General features: G+C 49.7%; 1 protein-coding gene across 1 annotated transcript in view; it reads left to right on the top strand.

Moving 5' to 3' along the window:
• Nucleotides 1-7789, top strand: part of LOC147095987 (zinc-binding protein A33-like) — a 41588-nt gene extending 33799 nt beyond the window's left edge. Inside the window, exon 5 of the mRNA XM_085973749.1 lies at nt 6826-7789. Coding sequence (XP_085829875.1) covers nt 6826-7424 — 599 coding nt within the window. The 3' untranslated portion in view covers nt 7425-7789. The remainder of the gene's footprint in view (nt 1-6825) is intronic.
• The last annotated feature ends 15883 nt before the right edge of the window (nt 7790-23672 follow it).

The raw sequence follows: 23672 nt of genomic DNA, 5'->3' as shown, positions 1-23672 counted from the left end.
TCCTTCCAGGCAGCATCTGGTTACCTTTTCCACATTGGTCATGCACCATTGCATAAAGAAGGTGACTGATGCTCTCTTCATGCTCCAGAACTAGCCGCGTCTCTAGCCAAGCTGTTCCGGTACAGCTACAACACTGGAATCTATCCGACAATGTGGAAAACTGCCCAGGTATCTCCTGTCCACAAAAAGCAGGACAAATCCAATCTGGCCAATTACCACCCATCAGTCTACTCTCAATCATCAGCAAAGTGATGGAAGGTATCATCGACAGTGCTATCAAGTGGCACTTGCTCTCCAACAACCTGCTCACTGATGCCCAGTTTGGGTTCCGCCAAGACCACTCGGCTCCAGACCTCATTACAGCCTTGGTCCAAACATGGACAGAGGAGCTGAATTCCAGAGGTGAGGTGAGAGTGATTGCCCTTGACATCAAGGCAGCATTTGACCGAGTGTGGCATCAAGGAGCCCTAGCACAAAGGAATAAGTTTGTGGTGATTAAATGCCAATCATCACAGCCCCAGGACATCCCTGCAGGAGTTCCCCAGGGCAGTGTCCTGGCCCAACCATCTTCAGCTGTTTCATCAATGACCTTTCCTCCAACATAAGGTCAGAAATGGAGATGTTCACTAATGAGTGCACAGTGTTTATAGCCATTCACAACTCCTCAGATAATGAAGCAGTCCATGCCCGTATGCAACAAGACCTGGACGACGTTCAGGCTTGGGCTGATAAGTGGCAGGTAACATTCGCGTCACAGAAGTGCCAGGCAATGACTATCTCCAACAAGCGAGAGTCTAACCGCTGCCCCTTGACATTCAACAGCATTACCATTGCCGAATCCCCCACTGTCAACATCCTGGGGGGTCACCATTGACCAGAAATTTAACTGGACCAGCCACATAAATACTGTGGCAACAAGAGCAGTTCAGAGGCTAGGTAGTCTGTGGCGAGTGTCTCACCTCCTGACTCCCCAAAGCCTTTCCACCATCTACAAGGCACAAGTAAGGAGTGTGATAGAATACTCTCCACTTGCCTGGATGAGTGCAGCTCCAATAACACTGAAGAAGCTCAACACTATCCAAGATAAAGCAGCCTGTTTGATTGGCACCCCATCCAGTACGTTAAACATTCACTCCCTCCACCACCAGCATATTCTGGCTGCAGTGTGTACCATCTACAAGATGCCTGCAGCAACTCACCAAGGCTTCTTCGGCAGCACCTCCCAAACCCGCGACCTCTTCCACCTAGAAGGACAAGGGCAGCAGGTGCATGGGAACACCACCACCTCCACGTTCCCCTCCAAGTCACACACAACCTCCTGACTTGGAAGTATTTCGGCATTCCTTCATCGTCGCTGGGTCAAAATCCTGGAACTCCCTCCCGAAGAGCACTGCGGGAGGACCTTCACCACACGGAGTGCAGCTGTTCAAATAAGGCGTCTCACCGCCACCTTCTCAAGGGCAATTTGGGATGGGCAATAAATGCTGGCCTTGCCAGCGATGCCCACATCCCAGGAACGAGTAAAAAAAAACTGTGGGTCATTCACTTCATTTTCTTCCCAATGGAACCAGAAAAACAATGAGGACGAGCTGTTCAGTGCTACAGACTAGCAGGGTTCACACACCTGCAAAGAACAATTGACTGAATACATATCAAAGCCCCGTATGAAAACCTGCTCAGTATCATGAACACATAATGCTTTAATTTGATTCATGGGCAACTCGTGTGTAATGTCCCATATCTAATATTGAACATTAAGCCCACTATCTGGGAAGCTGTCTTGATGCTTTCATCATGTGTTAATCTACCATACCAGCTCCTGTGACTCAAACCAAGTATCAGGATGGTTGATTGGTGATCAGAGTTATCCCCAGCAGTCATGGCTTACAAGTGCAGTAAGCTTTCTACAGACAGAGGGGTCACCAGACATAATGAGGCCTATGTCAGTGCAAGAAGTGCGATAGGGAAGACCATAGGGGGTAAAAATTCGGTCGGTAAGCGCCTGCGGGGGTCATTAACAGGGCGGTAGGAATTTAGCACCCGAGCGCGGCGATTTTAGCGTCGCTCACAAAATTGACCAGTCGTTTTGCAGCGGCGTTAAACACTACCGCCACATTCTCCTGCGCATGGAGATCGTGATGTCAGTCGAGCGTGCAGCACCCTGGTAGCACCCCGGACCGGATATTGAGTTGCGACCCCTGCCTTAGCTCCTGCCACTAGGAACAGCAGGTAGAGGGGAACGTTTTCAATTCGGGAAGGGGCTAGGGGAGTGCTATTTAAAGGCAGGCGATTCCTGTCTCTTCTTGTCGGTAACATTTTTGGTACATATTAGCGCCCCAAAATGGCCAATACCCAATTTCCCCCCTGCAATACAATCTGTCGAGAGTCTCCAGAATCACTGCAGCTTGCTACGTACGACATAATATCGCAGTGAAGACAAGCTTGCTGCTACTGGAAGGGGATGATGATGAAGACGAGGGAAGAATATCCATTCACACAGCATGAGGAGGGTGCACAGGAAGGGGAGAATGTGGTACAAAACCAGTACCCAGAGACAGGAGGACACCAATTATAGCGCAGTGCCTTCAATGAATAAAAGCTGACACACTTCCATTGATGTATCAAAGAATCAGGACGTCCTTCCTGCTACTCCTTCAGACATCTTGCCACTTGTGTTTCCTGCTGTTTAAGAAGTCACCTGTCCTTTAATTAACAGGCTGCAACAGCGCTCTATTCCCTCCCTGCTAACTCAGTCTCTCAATGAGGAGCACTATCACTGCTCCTAACTCGCCCTGTTTGAATAATTAGGGCCCCAGGACATCAGTGTGTTAGTGGCAGAGACACGTGGGCTAAACCAGCAACTGGCGAGAATCCAGCCCCTCACGTCGAAATAAAAGACACAGGCACGGACATGGCCTGATTCTGTCATTGAGCATTCTGGGATTCCTTGACTTCTCCATCAATTTTCTCCATGACTCTTTTCCCAGTAAGAAAATCTCTGTGTAGCTTTTCCTTCAAAAAGCTACCTCTCTCCCTTCTCAGGGTCTCCTGGTGTACCCCCAACATCTCTAGTGTTGTGCTGTAGATTGAAATCCATGTCCAGCTGAGAGAGCAGACAGGACCTCGGTTTAATGTCTTATCCGACACTGCAGCACTCCCTCAGTACTGCACTGGAATGTCAGCCTGGATTTTGTGCTCAAGTCTCTGGAGTTGGGACTTGAACCCATGACCTTCTGACTCAGAGGTGAGAGTGCAACCACTGAGCCACAGCTGATACCTGGTCTGAGTCCTAGAAGTCTCTGAGCTCTGCACAGAACACACAGTCTGCTTATGGAAACTGCACTTTGATGTTCACACCAATAAAGAGGGTAATGGAAAGTCCAAACTATAACTAGCACAAGAACATTCACTAAAAGAATGGTTTAAAAATAAACATGATTACTGCAGTTACTTGTAAGGATGATGAAACATTCCTCTCCATGTCAGTAAATAATGGGACAAATAAAAGTAAAAGAAAAAAAACACTGAGTGTTGGAATTCTGAAATATATGTATTGATAGAATGTTATGCTTTTAGCAGTCTGCATTCAAAAAACAGACTCGTGTTTTAGTTACATCCTACTTCGGAACTGAAGACTGGAAGATAAGTAAAACTCTTTGCAGGGTGGAATAAAGAGACAAACAAAACACAGATAGTTTAATCAGAGAGAAAGTTCAAGCATTCAATGAACTGAAAATTGCTCCGTAGTAAAGAGAGAACCTATTAGATTGTACAAGATCCTGTCAGTGAGGCAATGAAAGGTCATTAAGAGAAGCAAAGAGTGTGGAGCCAGCTAAGATAGGGAGAATGCATGGGAAAGATTTTCCTAAGGAAAAGAGGCAAGATTTGGTAGAAATTGGATAGAAATTAATAAAATACTGCAGTGAGAGGTGACATGAAATGTGGGTGAGGTCTGTGTTTGCAGCATATTCTGTTTACATTTCAGACTTCATAAGAACATAACAAATAGGAGCTGGAATAGGCCATTTGGCCCTTTGAGCCTGCTCCGCCATTCAACTAGATCATGGCTGATCTTCTACCTCAACTCCACCTTCCCGCACTATCCCCATCTCCCTTAATTTCCTTAGTTCCCAAAAATGTATCGACCTCTCTCTTGAATATACTCAATGACTGAGCATCCACAGCTCTCTGGGGTAGAGAATTCCAAAGATTCACAACCCTTTGAGTGAAGAAATTTCTCCTCATCTCAGTCCTAAATGGCCGACCCCTTATTCTCAGACTATGATCCCATGATCTAGATTCCCCATCCAGGGGAATCATTTTCTCAGCATTAACCTTGTCAAGCACCTTAAAATATAATGTTTCAATGAGATCACCTCTCATTCTTCTAAACCCTAGGGAATATAGGCCGAGTCTGCTCTGTCTCTCCCTATAGGGCAAACCCCTCATCCCAGGAACCAGTCTGGTGAACCTTCATTTCACTCCCTCTAAGGGCAAGTATGTCTTTCCTTAGGTAAGGACACCAGAACTGTACACAGTACGCTAGGTGTGACCTCACCAATGCTCTGTATAATTCTTTACTCTTATACTCTAATCCCTTTGTAACAAAAACTAACATACCATTTGTTTTCCTAATTACTTGCTGTACCTGCATCTTTGCTTTCTGTGATTCATGTACAAGGACACCCAGGTCCCTCTGAATGCAAACATTCCCCAGCTTCTCACCATTCAAAAATATTCTACATATTTGTTTTTCCTACCAAAGAGGATAACTTCACACTTCCCCACATTGTATTCCCTTTGCCATGTTCTTGCCCACTCAGTCAACCTGTCTATATCTCTCTGCAGCCTCTTTGCATCCTCCTCACAGCTTACTTTACAACCTAACATTGTATCATCAGCAAACTTGGATACGTTACACTCAGTCCCTTCATCTAAGTCATTAATATAGACTGTAAATAGCTGAGGCCCAAGCACTGATCCTTGTGGTCAAACACGATGTCCCTTTCATAAAACCATGTTGACTCTGCCTAATCATATTACGATTTTCTGAGTGCCTTGTTACCACGTACCTAATAATAGATTCTAGCATTTTCCTACTACTGATGTCAGGCTAATTGGCCTATAGTTCCCTGCTTTTTCTCTTCCTTCTTTCTTAAATAGCGGGGTTATGTTTACTACCTTCCAATCCTTGGGGACTGATCGGGATTCTAGGGATTTTTGGAAGATTAATACCAGTACATCCACTATCTCTGCAGCTACCTCTTTTAAAATCCTAGGATGCAGGTCGTCGGGTCCAGGGGATTTGTCGCCACTTAGTCCCACTTCCTGCAGTTAGCAGGTCACTCAGCCCATTAATGTTCTCTCTGTGATTGGAGCATCTGCTATTTCTTCTCCCCCTTTTCTTTCTCCCCCTCTACTCAGGGATTTACTTATTTCAGTTTTCAGTTCTGATGAAGGGTCGACACCCAAGATGTTAACTTGTCTCTTCTTGTTTCAGGTGCTTTTTGTCGTGCGGTATATTTCCAGCATTTTCTGTTTTTATAATAAATACAATAACTGTTGAAGTTAAACGTTGGTACCTGAGAATCATTTTGTGCACAGATCAATCTTTACAAAAGCGGAGTCTGTAAATGTAGAATTGTAATAATTTCATGGGATCCTATTCTAAGGATATCGACCCCATCAATCAGAGTGACTGGCACAGTTATACCACACCACACGCAGGGTTACATTCTATGTTTTTAACCAGAATGATTTTAATTTTACCCAATCTATTTGTTCATCAGGTAGAAATATATTCAATGACATCAAACTGATATTGACCAGTTCTGCATGTGTAACTGCTGGAAGCTGTTGATTACATTTTCTCGTTCAGTTCACTGACCTGGTCCTTTACTTCCTCTGTCTCAGTTTCTTTCAATCCTCCTGACTGTTTATCCCTTTTCCATTTGCCTATCTGATAACTACCTGTATATACTTTCTCTCCTGTTGTGTGAAGGGGATAATTTGTTTGCCACTTACTCAAGAATTTGGAGCATATAATTAACTTGAAATGAGAATATTTGTAATTATTTTATTTATTCAGCAAACCTGGGCTGCTGGCCAATTCCAGACACCGTCACTAGAGAGGATTACAGTCTGTTTAGATATAAAAGCGTTAATGTTCAGTGTGACCAAAACTGGATTGACCTTGTGTGAAAGTCTACACAAACATCCTTTAGTCAATAATGAATTTCTGTTCATGTTATACTTCACTTCAATGTCTTGTCGACCACATCTGAACCGTGATATTTTAAGGCTCAGATCCCTTCCTTGGCCCTTTTATTGTAGATCACAATACACTGTGATGGAGAAAAGCCCCCAGAAAATACTGGAAAGCCTCAGGAGGTCAGACACAGTATTTTGCTTTTGCCCTGTGATGGAGAATATATGGTGAGATAAGGAGCCTCTCTCTCACCCTCTCCCTCTCCCTCTCCCTCTCTGCCTGTCTGCCTCTCTCTTTCTCTCTTTGCCTCTCTCTGCCTGTCTGCCTCTGTCTCCCCGTCTCGCTCCGTCTCTCTCTGTCTGTCTCTCTATCTCTGTGCCTGCCTCTCTCTCTCACACACACTCTGACACTCTCTCTTGCTGTCTTTCTATCTCTCTCTCACTCTGTGCCTCTCTCTCTTTCTCTCTCTCATTGCAGGGTGTGTCCGCCCGGTAAAACCTTCCCCCGACTGTGTCTTCACGTTTCCCCTGTGCGCTGCTGAATTAATTTCTAATTCTGGATCATTGCTGATTTTGCCAATCACTAACTGGCTGTGAAAGTTGCAGTGAGTGACTAACTTTCTATCTGTGTCCCTCTGTTGCCAGCTCCAGTCACCTTGGACCCTAATACAGCCCATCCTAAACTTCTCCTGTCTGAGGCCCTGAGCACCGTGAGAAACACCGAGAAACGGCAGCAGATCCCCAACAATCCAGAGAGATTTGATTCCTGTGTCAATGTCCTGGGATCGGAGGGTTTCACATCAGGGAAACATTCCTGGGAGGTAGAGGTGGGAAACAAGACTGAGTGGGATCTGGGTGTGGCCAGGGAGTCCATCAACAGGAAGGGGAAGATCACCCTGACTCCAGGTCACGGATTCTGGACAGTGACGGTGAGAAATGGGAATAAATACTGGGCTTGTGGCGAATCATTGAAAAGCTCAGCGCTGAGTGTGAACCCGAGAAAGATTCGAGTCTGCCTGGATTATGAGGGAGGGAAGGTGTCCTTTTATAACTCAGATACCAAGTCCCATATCTACACTTTCACTGGTATATTAACTGAGAAACTCTATCCTTTCTTCAGTCCATGTGGCAATGATGGGGGTAAAAACACAGACCCGCTGAAAATCTGTCCCCGGACAGTAACAATCCAGGAGGATGAGGGTTTTATCCCTTTATAAAAATAAAACAGCTTCTTATACCTGGCACAATATTCCCAGACTTGGCACCTCTGGCGAGACCGCGCAGGCAGCCTGAAGCTTATTGGAAACCCGCGGTGCACCGGCTCAAAACTCCACCCATAGACTCACCCGGTGAGTGCCAGGTCCCGGCAGTGGAGCAGGAGTCTGGGAAAATCCCACCCAAATAATCACCGATAAATACCCGCAGGGTCTGGGAAAACCCCACCCGATAACACCAATAATCACTGCTAAATACCCGCAGGGTCTGGGAAAATCCCACCCAAATAATCACTGATAAATACCCGCAGGGTCTGGGAAAATCCCACCCAATAACACAAATAATCACTGATAAATACCCGCAGGGTCTGGGAAAATCCCTCCCTGATAACAACAATAATCACCGATAAATACCCGCAGGGTCTGGGAAAATCACGCCCACTTTAAAAAATAACTGCAGTAATCTGATTCTCTGTACTTTGCCATCGCCCAGTGCCTCAGCGATTGAGAAAACAGCTTGATTTTAGGATCCCAGCTTCTGTTTATAATAGTAAATTGTATGAGTATCAGTAAACAATGAACTGAACCACAGTGATAGAATATTCTCACACACACTAACACATTGCTTTAAGAATAATGTCCTGTGGAAGATGTTGGAAACTGCTGAATTGATGGCGTATCAGGTCTGTATAATTATTCCATTCCCTGTGGTCCTGAATGTATTTCTCTACATGTATTTAGTGCTCTGTGTGATGAAATATTTCCATTCATCACTGCCTGTGACTGAGATCGGTTTCAGTGTCATTTCCCTTCCCCCAGACCTCATTGTATTGTGTACTGGAATGTGCTGTATTGTATACTGGAATGTGCTGGAATGTGCTGTGTGTAGGGCTCCGCCCATACCTGGCCCCGTTTGTAAGCTAGCTTCAGTCTAGCCCCAATCTCCAGAAGGATGACATCTCTCTCGCTTACGTGTTTCGTTCTAAGTTAATAAAAGCCTTGTTTTGTTCTGCTACCTTCGAGTCTCGGAATTATTGAGGCACATCACTCTGCTCTATATCTCTGGAGGTGATCTTTATGTGGGGTCCCTCAGCTTCACTGACTGTGTTTGACATGTGATGTAAGGTCACTGCAATATAGATCCGATACTTTGTAGAAATACTTGTGATGCAATCTGATAACAGGTTTACTTGTTGGTCATTTAAAGCATCTCTCTCTTTACAACATGTGTGTGATTCCTGTGATGGGTGTGTAATGTAAGAGTTTGGGATCTATAACAAAGTTCCTTACAATCGTTCCCGCCTGACAGAGTGACCGGGCCAGTCTGATAGGTGATCAGACTCCAGTTAACATCGGATGAATGTAACAGACCGGGGATGGAAAGGGTTAATCAGGGATTCCTACAGCTAAGCTGAAGTGAATTCATGAAGTTTGTTAGTGTAGTAATGAAGCAGAGGGGAGATGAGGAGATATTTGATGCAGCGAGTTGTTATGCTCTAGAATGCACTGCCTGAAAGCGGGGTGGAAGCAGATTCAATAGTAACTTTCAAAAGGGAATTGGATAAATACTTGAAGGGGAGGAATTTGCAGGGCCATGGGGAAAGAGCGGGAAGTGGGACTGATTGGATAGCTCTTTCAAAGAGGCTCGATGGGCTGAATGGCCTCCTTCTGTGCTGTAAGATTCTATGAATGTCAATGAGTTGTGTCAAATCTCAGCTTTAGTCCGCCACGTATGATAAGTCCCCGACCTGCACTTACCTTGCGCGCCGTCCGTTGAGCTGTGGGGCCCCAAGGAATTGCGATCCTGGGCCTCCTCCAACTGCCGGCGTGCAGTGCTTGCATATCTCAGGGGCGCAGTTAGTTCGATGCGTCCCCTGGGATCACATGGGCCATGGAGAGCCAATGGTAGCAGCCTTTCCTGCGCACGCGTTCGACCGCTGAACCCCTTCTTTCAGGGGAACGGAAGTGCCGGTTTCCCGCGCATGCGCAGTGCATATAAAAATAGAGAGCCTGAACCGAGGATGAGAGCTACGGTGAATCCTCCACAGAAGAAGCCTTGGTTGGCGTAGTTCCCAGGACAGAGACAATCATTGTGATCACTGTGCCCTGTTAGGTGAGGCTGTCTTATGGCGGGAATGTTGTACGATGTCCTCTACCTGCTGTGACATGTTGCTGCTTTGCTGGTATGTTTCAAGTCTCTCGCAAATAAAGCTTCAATTGATTTTAATCAATGTCTATGTAGTCGTGTCTGATTCAACAGGCCTGAACTCAAATTATATTTAGGGACACAGTACATCATTTGGCCATCAGGTGTTATCAGTTCCTGTTGCCTGGTTCCATTCTTATCTGTTGAGTCATAGCCAGAGAATCACTTGCAATGGATTCTCTTCCTGGTGTCCCCCAAGGTCCTATTCTTGGCCTCCTCCTATTGCTCATCTACATGCTGCCCCTCGGCGACATCATCCGAAAACACAATGTCGGGTTCCACATGTACGCTGACGACTCCCAGCTCCACCTCACCACCACCTTCTTGACCCCTCCACTGTCTCTGATTGGTCACACTGTTTGTCTGACATCCAGTACTGGATGAGCAGAATTTCCTCCAATTAATATTGAGAAGACCGAAGCCATTGTCTTCACTCCCCACCACGAACTCCGTTCCCTTGCTACTGACTCCAGCCCTTTCCCCGGCAACTGTCTGAGGCTGAAACAGACCGTTCACAACCCTGGGGTTGTATTTGACCCCGAAATGAGCTTCCGACCACACATCCGCTCCATCACCAAGACTGCGTACTCCCACCTCTGTAATATTGCCCAAATCCACCCCATCCTCAGCTCATCTGCTGCTGAAACCCTCATCCATGCCTTTGTTACCTCGAGACTTGACTATTCCAATGCTCTCCTGGCCGACCTCCCATCTTCCACCCGACATAAACTTCAGCTCATCCAAAACTCAGCTGCCCGTCTCCTAACTCGCACCAAGTCCTGTTCACCCATTGCCCCCTGTGCTCACTGACCTACGTTGGCTCCTGGTACAGCAATGTATCAATTTTAAAATTCTCATCCTTGTTTTCAAATCCCTCCATGGCCTTTCCCCTTACCCAACAAAAATCTATCGATCTCAGTCTTGAAAATATCAATTGACCTGGCATCTACAGTCTTTTGGGGAAGAGAGTTCCAGGTTTCTCCTGCCCTTTGTGTGAGAAAGGACTTCCTGATTTCCCTCCTTAATGGCCTGGCTCTAATTGAAGGTTATGTCTCCTTGTTCTTGCTTCCCCCACCGGCAGAAATAGTTTCTCTGTTTCTACCTTATCGAATCCTTGTAACATTTTAAACACTTCGATCAGATCACCCCTCAATCTTCTATACCCATGGAATACAAGCCAGCCTGCCCTCGTAATTAACCCTTTACACCCCGGTATCATTCTGGTGAATCATTGCTGCACCCCCTCCATCCTGAGGAGCGATGCCCAAACCTGGGCGCAGTTCTCCAGATGGGGTCTGACGAACGCTCTATACAACTGCAGCATCATTTCCTCCCCTTTGTAATCCACCTCCCTTGAGATAAAGGCCAACACTCCACCAGACTCTTTGATTGCTTTTTGTTCCTGTCTACTCGCTGTAAATGATTTGTGAACTTGGTCTCCCAAATCCCTTTGTTCCTCTACGGACCCTCGTTTCTCACCATTCAGATTTATCTTTTCTTGTGTCCAAAGTGGATGACCTCACACTTGCCCACATTAAACTCCATCTGCCATAGTCTTCCCCGCTCATTTAATCTGTTTATATCCTTTTGCAACTTCCTGCTCCCATCTGCACTACTTACTGTCCCTCCTTCTGTCATCTGCACACTTGGAGATACAACTTTCATCACCAAGTCATTAATAAATATGGTGAAAAGTTGAGGCCCCAGAACAGATCCCTGGGGAACACCACTTGTCACATCCTGCCAATCTGAGTACCTCCCCTTTATCCCCACTCTCTGCCTCTGACCTCCCAACAATTTCCAAACCAAGTCAAGAGGCTACCTCCAATTCTGTACACTCTCATTTTTACCAATAATCTTTAGTGTGGAACTTTATCGAATGCCTTCTGAAAATCCATATAGATAACAGCCACAGACATTCCCGTGTCTATCTTATTAGTGATCTCCACAAACAATTCAACTAGATTAGTCAGACATGACAAGCCATCCTGGTTCTCTCTGATCAGCTCAGATTTGTTCAAGTGCTCAGTCACTCTATCCTTAATGACAGAATCTAGTAGCTTTCTCACAACTGACGTTAAACGGACAGGCCTGTAGATACCTGGTTTGTCTATGAGGTATTTTACAGCCCTCTAGCCTCAATATTGACTTCAATCTTTAACTATATCTCCCACTTTCTCTCCAGTAGGAGCTGCTAGCAATATAGGACGGATGTGCCAGTGATTCTGGAGACAGGGGGAGGGAGAGGTACTTGGGGTGGGGATCCATCCAGTCGGAACACTGTGCTGGCCAGGTGGTCTGCGCCCATGGTGCCCACCTGTTTTATTCTTGCCTGAAACATCAGCTTGTCTGTTGCCTCTACTGATGTTGCCTGACCTGCTGAGCGTCTCCAGCATTTCCTGTCTTCGGTTCAGGTTTCCAGCATCTGCAGTATTTGTGATTTTTTGTGGTAGAAATGTACTAAGCCGTACTGATGATTCGCCAACAGGTGGGCACAGTTGCTCTTCCTAACTCATCAGTGCACCTTGGGCGACTTCACAGGATATTTAAGGATCAGGATGGGCATTCGGCCCATCTTACTTGATCCATCCAGGAGGACTCCACTGTTCCCCCTTCATTGCAGCATTCCAGTTTTTATTCGATAATTTCAGTGTTTCTGCTTCCACTTTATCGAGGAGCCCATTCCAAGTATTAATCACTCTTTGTGTGGAGAAGAACTTCCTATTTACAGTCACGAGCTTGCATTTTACTATATTGATCCTGTGTCCCCTTGTCCTTCTCTAAATTCAATCTTGGGATATGGGGGTCTCTGTCAGGGACAGCATTTATTGCCCATCCCTCGTTGCCCTTGATTGGATAGCTCTTTCAATGAGCCGGCACAGGCACGATGGGCCGAATGTCCTGATCTGTGCTGCATGATTCCGTGATAAATCAAATTTCATTCAAAATGAGAATTGCATTTAACAAACCCACCATGAACGAGGTAGAATAAATGAACCACTTCTCAGTGCTACCAGCAGATGGCAGAATTGTTCCAGCTATTTGCTCTGATACTTTGCTTTCACACAGTGCAGAGAACGTGCCCAGCAGATACTGAATACACGCTGAGAGATCACTCCTATCCAGCAAGAACTCCGGATAAATATTTCGGTCAACAATCTCTTGGGATATTTTTCTGTATTATCAGACAGGAGGCATCAGCAGACAAAGCAACAAGGACAGATCACAAACAACAGCAGGAAGTGCTGGAAACACACAGCAGGTCAGGCAGCAATTGTGGACAGAGCAGACAACAACAACAACAACTTGCATTTATATAGCTGCTTTAACATAATAAAACATTCCAGGAGTGATTATCAAACACAATTTGACACTGAACCACATAATAAGATATTAGGACAGGGGAACTGATCGGGAAGATGGAGAGAAACTATTCCCGCTGGTTGGGGAATCTGGGACCGGGGACACAGCCTAAAAATTAGAGCCAGACCTTTCAGGAGTGAAGTTCGGAAACACTTCTACAAGCAAAGTGTGGTAGAAGTTTGTAACTCTCTTCCGCAAACGGTATTTGATGCTAGATCAATTGCAAATTTTAAATCTGAGAATGTTAGATTTTTGTTAACCGAATATATTGCTGGATATGGGGTAAAGGCGGGTATATGGAGTTAGGTCACAGATCAGCCATGATCTCATTGAATGACGGAACAGGCTCGAGAGGCTGAATGACCTCCTCCTGTTCCTATGTGACCAAACGCTTGGTGAGAGAGGTAGGTTTGAGGGAGCGCTTTAAAGGAGGATAGAGAGGCGGAGAGGTTTAGGGAGGGAATTCCAGAGCTTTAGGCCTAGGCAGCTGCAGGCACAATAGTGGAGCGAAGGAAATTGGGGATGGACAAGAGAACAGAATTGGAGGTGCGCTGAGATCTTGAAGTGTTGGTGGGGTTGGAGGAGGTCACAGAGGTGGGGAGGGGCGAGGCCATGGTGAGATTTGAACACAAGGATGATAATTTTACAATCGAGGCGTTGCTGGACCGGGAGCCAATGTAGGTCAGTGAGCACAGGGCCGATGTGTGACCGGGACTTGGTGCGAGTTAGGAGACGGGCAGCTGAGCTTTGGATGAGCTCAAGTTTACGGAGTGTGCAAGGTGGGAGGTCGGCCAGGAGAGCAGTGGAATAGTCAAGTCTCGAGGTAACAAAGGCTTGGATGAGGGTTTCAGCTCGATGTCTGAGCAGTGGAGCCTTTGTCAGAACACGGTCAGATGTTGCTGTTTGTTGGTATTGTTTAATTCACTGCCACTTCTCCAGGAATGTCCTCCGTGAGGAAGTTCTGCTCCTCTCTGTGACCTGCCCTCCCTTTGTCTCTGTTACCCTGCTCACCTTCCATCGCTCCCTCTGCCCCTTCTTGTGTTTGATTGGGAATGTGCCAATCAATCTCAGATCAGGCAGATTCAATAGTAACTTTCAAAAGGGAATTGGATAAATACTTGAGAAGGATAATTTTGCAGGGCTACGGGGAGAGAGCAGGGGGGAGTGGGACTAATTGGAATGGTCTTTCAGAGAGCCGGCACAGGCACGATAGCTGTAAAGCGCTTTGGGACGTCTTAAGGCACTATATAAATGCAAGTTCTTTCATTTATCAGGGATCGGCTGCGCTGTGTTACATCCCCCCGTTATAAGATAGCCTTCCACCACTCACTATCTCAGCTTACACATGAGGAAGGTTCACTCTGAAGAGGTGCTCACCCCCATGAACCAATGGAGAGGAGCAGAGAAAACCGTCTCGTGGGAAAGAGTCATCATCCAATCTCTTAGTATCAGATTCCCATTGTCATCCCGCTCACTGTGTAACGTAGGAGGTACAGTGAGAGATCCGTCTATTTCCATGACTCCAATTGAAAGCTCTTTTTTGCAGCCTTGTCCCAAAGGTTCTTACTGAAAAAGGCTCTTGTAGTCTTTTTATTTTGTCACTTTTCACATTTAACAATTTCTAAATAGAATCAAAGAATCTTACAGCACAGAAGGAGGCCATTCGGCCCCTCATTCCTGTCCTGGCCCTTTGAAAGAGCTGTCCAATTCGTCCCACTCGCCCCTGCTCTCTCCCCATAGTCCTGCAATTTATTTCCTTTTCAAGTATTTATCCAATACTCTTTGGAAAGTTACTATTGAATCTGCTTCCAGCGCCCTTTCAGGCAGTGCATTCCAGATCACAACAACTCGCTGTGTAAATAAATGTTTCCTCATGCTGCCTCTGGTTCTTTTGCCAATCACCTTAAATCTGTGTCCTCTGGTTACTGACCCTCCTGCTACTGGAAACAGTTTCTCCCTACTTACTCTATCAAAACCCTACATAATATTGAAATATGCTAGTGCTGTTGGGGAGGGTTTAAACTAAAATGGCAGGGGGTTGGGAACCTGTGCAGGGAGACAGAGGAAAGGGAAGCAAGGATCAAAGCAAAAGACAGGAAGGAGAAAAGCGAAAGTGGAAGTCAGAGAAATCAAGGGTGTAAGTCAAACATGGCCGCAGTAAACAATGGGGGAGAAATTTGGTTGGTTGCGCCACCTATTAGCACCTAAAGATGCCGAGAAGTGGGGCACTAACCAACTAGCGCCCGGGCGCAGCGATCCTTGCACCTCCTCCCATATTGAGCGGACATTTAGCGCCAGCGCTAAATTTTAGCACCCGTTCGCGGGCGCAGGCAGATCATGACGTCATTTCAGTGTGCAATGCCTTTTGGGCGCCCCGGACCGGAAATTCAGTGGTGCCCCCCTTCGTTCCGCCTGGCGCTAATAAGGACAGCTTACCTGGAGCGTTCCCCAGCCACTCTCGGGCTGGGGGGGCGCTATTTAAAGGGGACTGCTGTGGTTTAAAAGCGGCAGCCATTTCTGGAGCTCAACTTCTTCCAGAGTTACAGAGAGTTGCTGAGCTGCACACTGAGAGCCTTTTCACCACTGAGCCAGTGCTGGCAGAAGAACTTCAGCCTTCTGACCATCACCTTGCTGTTTGTGAACTTTTCAAACAGGGAAACTTTCTGTGCACACTTATTATGGGGGCTGCATTGGAGACGAACGTTCTGCTGCTGAATCATCTGGAAAGGGCACAGAGACACAGGGAGAGAGGGACAGGCATGGCCAGACGGAGGAGGGACAACAGACGTCGCCACAGGAGACCGTACGCTGCCAGGGTTTTCCGACAGCAGTTCTCATACATGAACATGTCGGAGGAGCAGTGTATCAGAAGGCTGCGCTTTAGAAAGGAGGTGGTGACTGAGCTGCGTCACCTGTTTCAGCCAGATCTGCAGCCTCAGCTAAGGTGCAGGACATCTCTGTCGGTGGCTGCGAAGATCACTGTTGCCCTTAACTTCTACGCAAGCGGCTCCTTTCAGGGCGCAACTGGGGACATAGCCAACATCTCGCAGTTTGTGGTGCATTGCTGCATCCGTCAAGTGACTGATGCCCTGTATAAAAGGAGGCGGCAGTACATTTCCTTCCCAATGACCCCAGACAAGCAGCGGGAGCATGCAGAGGGCTTCGCAGCAATAGCGGACTTCCCCATGGTGCAGGGTGCCATTGACTGCACGCACGTGGCTTTGCGGGCGCCTGTAGAGAATGCGGAGGAGTTCCGCAACCGCAAGGGGTTCCATTCCTTGAATGTCCAGCTGCTCTGTGACCACCGACAACTGATCCTCGCAGTGAATGCGCAGTTCCCAGGAAGCAGCCACGACGCCTTCATCCTGCGCCAGACTTCTGTTGCAGACCTTTTCGAGGCCCCGGCTCACCCAAGAGGCTGGCTTCTCGGGGACAAGGGCTATCCTCTGTGCACCTGGCTGATGACCCCGCTCCATTCGCCCAGCACCCCTGCTGAAGAATGCTACAATGCGAGCCATCAGGCGACGAGGAACATTGTGGAGCACACAATCGGCGTGCTAAAGCAGCGGTTCCGCTGACTGGACCATTCCGGAGGAGCCCTGCAGTACTCGCCTGAGCGAGTCTCCCACTTTGTGGTTGTGTGTTGCATGCTACATAACCTCGCTATCCTACGTACCCAGCCAATGCCACCAGACATTGAAGCACCAGCAGAGGAGGAGGAGGAGGAGGAGGAGGACGAGGATGAGGACGAGGAGGACAAGGACCAAGATGGGAGGGAGGCACAAACTGGAAGGTCCATCCGTCAGAGGCTGATCAGAAGTCACTTCTAGGCCCCTCTAACGGAATGCTTGCTGCCATTCTAGGAACTGGAATGGTTCCGTTCTGATACCCCAAAGCCTGTGAAGGGCAAAATTCATGTAAATAGCAGACATGGCCATTGTAAATAAAGGAAGTTGTTTATTGTACAAAATGTGCTTCATTCCAACAAAACAAAGCAATGGCAACAAAAAGCAAAAATATCACACTGACACATAAGTGACTCGCACACCCGGGAGACTGTCCAAAACATTACTACCATCCAGACCAGCATCCTCGGCCTTGATTTCAACAAAAACGGGGTTTCACCAGCACCCTCTAATCTTTCCCCCTTGATGGTGATCTGCTTCTCTTGCGAGTTCTGCCCCATCCCTCCCTGCAGCTCCTTCGTAGTGGGACCCCAGTGGCTGCAGCAAGGCTGGGGGAGGCCTGCTGACTGTCTGAAATCGCAGATGCCCGTGAGGAACGGCCTGGACGAGCTCTGGCCCTGGAGGGCCGGGCTGCTGACTGCTCCAACGTGGCATGGATGGAAGCAGTCTGTCCTGCAGGTGGTGGCAGCTGCAGTGGAGAAGTGCCAGCGGTTGGAGCAGGAATGCTGTCATCCTGAGAGCGGACAGCAGCTCCCTGGTCGGCCAACACACTGGCACTCTGACGGGCCAGCAACGCAGGCTGCACAGCAATCGGTTGGTCCACAGATTGCTGGCCTGCTGTGGTGCTGCAAGGGCCCTGGGGAATCCTGCCTAATCCAGCGAGGGTGGCAGCAGTCAGTTGTCGCGTGGCCTCAATCTGCGCCTGCATGAGACCAGCGAGTGACTGCGTGGCAGCACTCAGCACTTGCGTGGCAGGTGCCAGTGCTTCGGTGAAGCCCTGGACAGTCCTTTCCATTGCTGTCGCGAAACCCTGGACAGTCCTTTCCAGTGCTGTCCCGAAGTCCTGCGCACTCCGGGCCTGTGCTGCGCCGAAGTCTTGGACACTCCTTGCCAGTGTCTCGATGGATTCAGGCATCCTTGCCACAGTCTCAATTCGAGACCTCGCACCCTCAGGTACCACCCGAAACACCATCGATCACCATCCACGACCTCCACCCACCACCACTATCCATGACGCACCACCGGGGTGCCTACCATGAAGATCATTACGGCAGACAAGACCCCCGGAGAGACTTTCGTATACGAACTTTTGAAACACTTCACCCCGCCGGACTCTTTTTTAAATGAGGGGTGAATGTGGTAAACCACTGTTAACTCTGTACATGTCTGTGTGGTAAACCACTGTTAACTCTGTACAAGTCCGGGCATGTCTCCGCCCCTGGCTCCACCCCTAAGCCCAGGTATAAAGGTGACTCACCACCCTTCCCCCGGGAGCTCTTAGGATGGATCCACTAGCAGAGGCATGCTCCAGTTCTTAGTTAATAAAAGCCTTGTGGTAAACCACTGTTATACCTGCCTGTGTGTGTGGTTGTATTCCACTGTGTACATGTCTGTACATGCCTCGGCTGACTCCTCCCACGAGTCCAGGTATAGAGGTGACTGCTCCACAGTCCCTCTGTATTCTGGACTGGTCGACCACTCGAGGCACACCTTCATTCTCTTGTTAATAAAAGCCTGTTAGTTACTCGCTTAACCTCAGTCTTTTGAGTAATTGATAGCGCATCAATTTTATTAACAAGATTTTTTATAATGGAGAAGATCCTCACACCAGCATGCCTGGACTTAGACCATCGGGAGGCGGACGCATCCACCAAGTTTGCTCACTGGCTTAAGTGCTTTGAAAGATTCCTGATCGCCTCCGCTGCAATGGTCAAATCGGATGAGGACAAACTGGATGTCCTGACCTCCAAAGTGAACCACCGAGCGTACTCGGTCATCCAGGACGCGACCTCGTACACGGCTGCTCTCAAGCTCCTCAAGGACCAGTACACGCGCCCAGTGAATGAGGTGTACGCCAGGCACCTCCTGGGGAGTCGTAAACAACAACCTGGGGAATCGACCGAGGAATACCTTCAGGCACTGTCTGTGCTTGGCCGGGCCTGTGGTTGTAAGGATGTAAAGGCCGCCGTGTACACAGAGGAACTTATCCGGGACGCTTTTGTAGCGGGCCACAGGTCCAATTACACCCGACAGCGACTGTTGGAGCAGAGTGACCTCGACCTCAACAAGGCCTCTGAACTCGCACTATCATTGGACGCAGCCTACCGGGGCATGGATGCCTACTCCTCTGCACCGTGGACGCTGCGGGGAACGACAGCCTGGGACATGGTAGGACCGTCTCATAGCGCCGTGCCATCCCAGCCACATCCCAGCAACGGCCCAACTACCGCAGCAGTGTCCCAAGGCCAGAAATGCTACTTCTGTGGCCAGGCCAAACACCCCAGAGCGCGCTGCCCGGCGAAAAATGCGATCTGCTCGGGCTGCGGGAAGAAGGGACACTACGCCAGCGCCTGCAGGGCCAAAGCCACCCTGAACCCCAGCAGCGCCGCCTGTGGGCCGTGCGGTCCGCCATCTTGGGCCTCCCCAGCCATGTGCGAACCACCGGAACAGCAGCCATTTTGGACGCCTCCAGCCACATGGGGATCATGGACGCCGCCATCTTGGATGCCAGCCGGGACGCAGCAGGCCCCCAAAACCACCTCATCTGATACCCACAGCGACACACCGACCCCTACGCTGGCCTCCGTTATGCTGGACCAAGCGAGACCGCACCAACTGGCCCGGTCCACAATGGACATTAAGGTAAATGGTCACGAAACAACCTGCCTTTTTGACTCTGGGAGCACGGAGAGCTTCATCCACCCCGACACGGTGCGGCGTTGCTCTCTCCCAGTCCTGCCTGCGCACCAGCGGATTCCTATGGCCTCCGAGTCCCAGTCGGCGGACATTGGCGGCTACTGCGTGGTGACACTCTTAGTAGACGGGACTGTGTATGATAATTTTAAACTTCTGGTCCTGCCCCACCTCTGCGCTGCCGTTCTACTGGGGTTAGATTTTCAGTGCCACCTTAAAAGTGTTACGATGGCGTACGGTGGACCCCTCCCCCCACTCACAGTCTGCAGCCAGCAGCTTCCAAATTGCCCGCCGCGCACCAGGTGCAACCTCTCCACACTCAGAGTCACCCCCCCCCCCCCCACTGTTTGCTAACCTCACCCCCGACTGTAAGCCCATCGCCACAAAGAGCAGGCGATACAGTGCCGGGGACAGGGTTTTCATTAAAACCGAAGTGGAGCGGCTCCTGAAGGAGGGGATTATTGAGGGCAGCACCAGCCCCTGGCGAGCCCAGGTTGTGGTCGTAAAGACCGGCGAGAAGCAGCGCCTGGTCATCGACTACAGCCAGACAATAAATCGCTACACCCTGCTGGACGCTTACCCATTCCCCCGCATAGCTGATATGGTCAACCAGGTCGCGCAGTACCGCATCTTCTCGACCATTGACCTGAAATCAGCGTACCACCAGCTCCCTATCCGCCCTGAGGACCGCCAGTATACTGTCTTTGAGGCAAACGGCCGCCTCTATCACTTCCTTAGGGTTCCCTTTGGCGTCACCAACGGGGTCTCCGTCTTCCAAAGGGAGATGGACCAGATGGTCGATCAAAATGCGTTGCAGGCCACTTTCCCATATCTGGACAATGTGACCATCTGCGGCCATGACTTGCAGGACCATGACGCAAACCTCGAAAAATTCCTCTGCACCGCCCAACTCCTGAACCTGACGTATAACAAGGAGAAGTGCATATTCCGCACAACCCACCTCGCCATCCTTGGCTGTGTTGTGGAACGCGGAGTCATCGGTCCCGACCCCGACCGGATGCATCCCCTTATGGAACTCCCACTGCCCCACTGCCTCAAGGCCCTGAAGAGGTGCCTAGGGTTTTTCTCCTATTACGCCCAGTGGGTCCCCTACTATGCGGACAAGGCCCGTCCGCTGATCAAGTTCACCTCTTTTCCCTTGACGGCAGAGGCCCGCTTAGCCTTCCACCGTATCAAGGAAGACATTGCCAAAGCCACCATGCACGCAGTGGACGAATCCATCCCCTTCCAGGTGGAAAGCGACGCGTCCGACTTTGCCCTGGCCGCTACCCTTAATCAGGTGGGGAGACCCGTGGCCTTCTTTTCACGAACTCTCCAGGGCCCGGAGACCAGACACTCCGCTGTTGAGAAGGAGGCCCAGGCTATTGTGGAGGCTGTGCGTCATTGGAGGCACTACCTGGCTGGAAAACGATTTACCCTGCTCACTGACCAGCGTTCAGTTGCTTTTATGTTTAACAACAAGCAGAGGGGCAAAATCAAAAATGACAAGATCTTGAGGTGGAGAATCGAACTTTCCACTTACAATTACAAGATCTTGTACCGGCCCGGGAAGCTCAATGAACCCCCGGATGCTCTATCGCATGGCACCTGCGCCAGCGCGCAGATCGATAGACTGCAGGCCCCCCACAATGACCTCTGCCACCCGGGGGTCACCAGGTTCTTCCACTTCATCAAGGCCCGCAACCTGCCTTACTCCATTGAGGAGGTCAGGACCATGACCAAGAACTGCCAAGTCTGCGCTGAGTGCAAACCGCACTTTTATAGACCAGACAGGGCTCACCTGATAAAAGCCACTCGCCCCTTCGAGCGCCTGAGCGTTGATTTTAAAGGGCCTCTCCCCTCCTCCGACCGCAATGTGTACTTCCTCAACATTATTGATGAGTACTCCCGTTTCCCGTTCGCCATCCCCTGCCCGGACATGACCAGTGCCACGGTCATTAAATGTCTGAATGACCTCTTCACCCTGTTCGGTTTCCCCAGCTATATCCATAGCGACCGGGGCTCATCGTTTATGAGCGACGAACTCCGTCAGTACCTGCTCGCTAGGGGTATTGCCACAAGCAGGACCACCAGTTACAACCCCCGGGGGAACGGACAGGTGGAAAGAGAGAATGCGACAGTTTGGAAGGCTGCCCTGCTAGCCTTAAAGCCTAGGGGCCTTCCGACCTCCCGCTGGCAGGATGTGCTCCCCGATGCACTCCACTCTATTCGGTCACTGCTCTGCACTGCCACTAACGCCACCCCTCAGGAGAAAATCTTTGTCTTCCCAAGGAAGTCCACATCGGGGACATCGCTACCACCATGGCTGACGTCCCCAGGGCCGGTCCTACTGAGAAGACACGTGAGGACCCATAAAATGGACCCCCTGGTCGAGAGGGTCGACCTCCTCCACGCCAACCCCCAGTATGCTTACATTGCGTACCCGGACGGGCGGGAGGACACAGTCTCCATACGAGACCTCGCACCCTCGGGGGCCCCAGTAACCCACTACCCACTACCACCCCCCGCCACGATCCAATATCCAACCCCAGCAGACGGCACGCCTGGGTCCCGCGACCTGCTCGACACCCACGAGGACTACACACCAGTGCCCCAGCCTACGCGGGACTCGACGCCGGAAGCTTCACTACCCCTGCCGTCGCCACGTCGATCACAGCGGCAGACAAGACCTCCGGAGAGACTCCAATACACAAACTTTTAATACACTTCACCCCGCCGGACTCATTTTTAAACAAGGGGTGAATGTGGTAAACCACTGTTATACCTGCCTGTGTGTGTGGTTGTATTCCACTGTGTACATGTCTGTACATGCCTCGGCTGACTCCACCCACGAGTCCACGTATAGAGGTGACTGCTCCACAGTCCCTCTGTATTCTGGACTGGTCGACCACTCGAGGCACACCTTCATTCTCTTGTTAATAAAAGCCTGTTAGTTACTCGCTTAACCTCAGTCTTTTGAGTAATTGATAGCGCATCAATTGATAGCGCATCAAGCCTACTTCGTATAAGTTCAACTCGTAGTCTTTGGTGTTGTTGATAGTGCATCACCACTGCAGCCATGAGCTCAGTGTGCCTCAGCCCAGCCTGGACGCTCATTTCAGAGAGGGCACGCACCTCCTCTGCACTCTGTGCAGCAGCACTCGCGGCCTGACTCGCCCTCCGGGGAGACGGCCCCCAAGCTTCCCTAACCCCCTTGCGTTGCTGCAGCCCACTGGTTCCTGGAGCTGGCTCCTCCCCAGAGCATTCCCCCCCGCTCCCCTCCAGGGAAGTAGTCTCCCCAGTCTGCAGATGGGCTGGCTCGCCTGAGGGTGGTTCGGATGGTCCGGCTTCCTCCTGGTCATCGCCTCCAGAGTCAGTGGCACTGGCAGCTTGAGGGCCCGGCTCCCGAGCTGGTGATGCAGCATCTGAAAGCAGGGAGTTTGAAGAGTGGCTTTAGCGAAAGGACAGGGTGGCAGCAAGGGATGCATGAGTGCTGCAATGCGCTGACTTGGGCCCAAAGTGAAAAAGCATGCTGGTGGGGGGAACAAGTGGAAGGAGCGAGTTCAGAAAGGTGATGACCTTACCATCGCACTGCACAATGGGGTCAGCGGCTCCAGAGGTGACAGGACCACTCATCCAGCCTCCAGCAATCTGGTGTACACGCTCTTCAAGGTCTGTCAGGGTCTGCAGATGAGGCCGGCCTCCTCCAGTACGAATCTGCTCCTGATGGTTCCTTGCCAGCTTGGCCTGCAAGAGAAAGAACGGGAAGTGATGAAACATGCTGCCCTGAGCTGACGTCATATGCCCCCCATGGTCGAATAGCCCTTACATTATGCTGCGCTGATCTGACATCACATGCCCCCCATGGTAGAATAGCCCTTACATTATGCACTGAGCTGAATGTGCGTGTGTGTTTCCAGGAAGAGCCATGGGTTATGGATGACAGCTGGTCATTGGGGCTTTGCAGACAACTCTGGCCATAAAGTGAGGTGCAGATGGAGGGATGGAGATGATTGTGAAAAAGGCACTTACCCTAACGACCCATGCAGGCCGCCATTTTGGACCCCACCAACCACGTGTGAG

The sequence above is a fragment of the Somniosus microcephalus genome, unplaced genomic scaffold (genome assembly GCF_052327205.1).
Source record: "Somniosus microcephalus isolate GS21.2 unplaced genomic scaffold, FLI_Smic_1.0 unresolved_chr1, whole genome shotgun sequence".
In the NCBI taxonomy this organism is placed as follows: domain Eukaryota; kingdom Metazoa; phylum Chordata; class Chondrichthyes; order Squaliformes; family Somniosidae; genus Somniosus; species Somniosus microcephalus.
The sequence above is the reverse complement of the archived record's forward strand: the minus strand, read 5'-3'. Positions and strand labels throughout refer to the sequence as shown.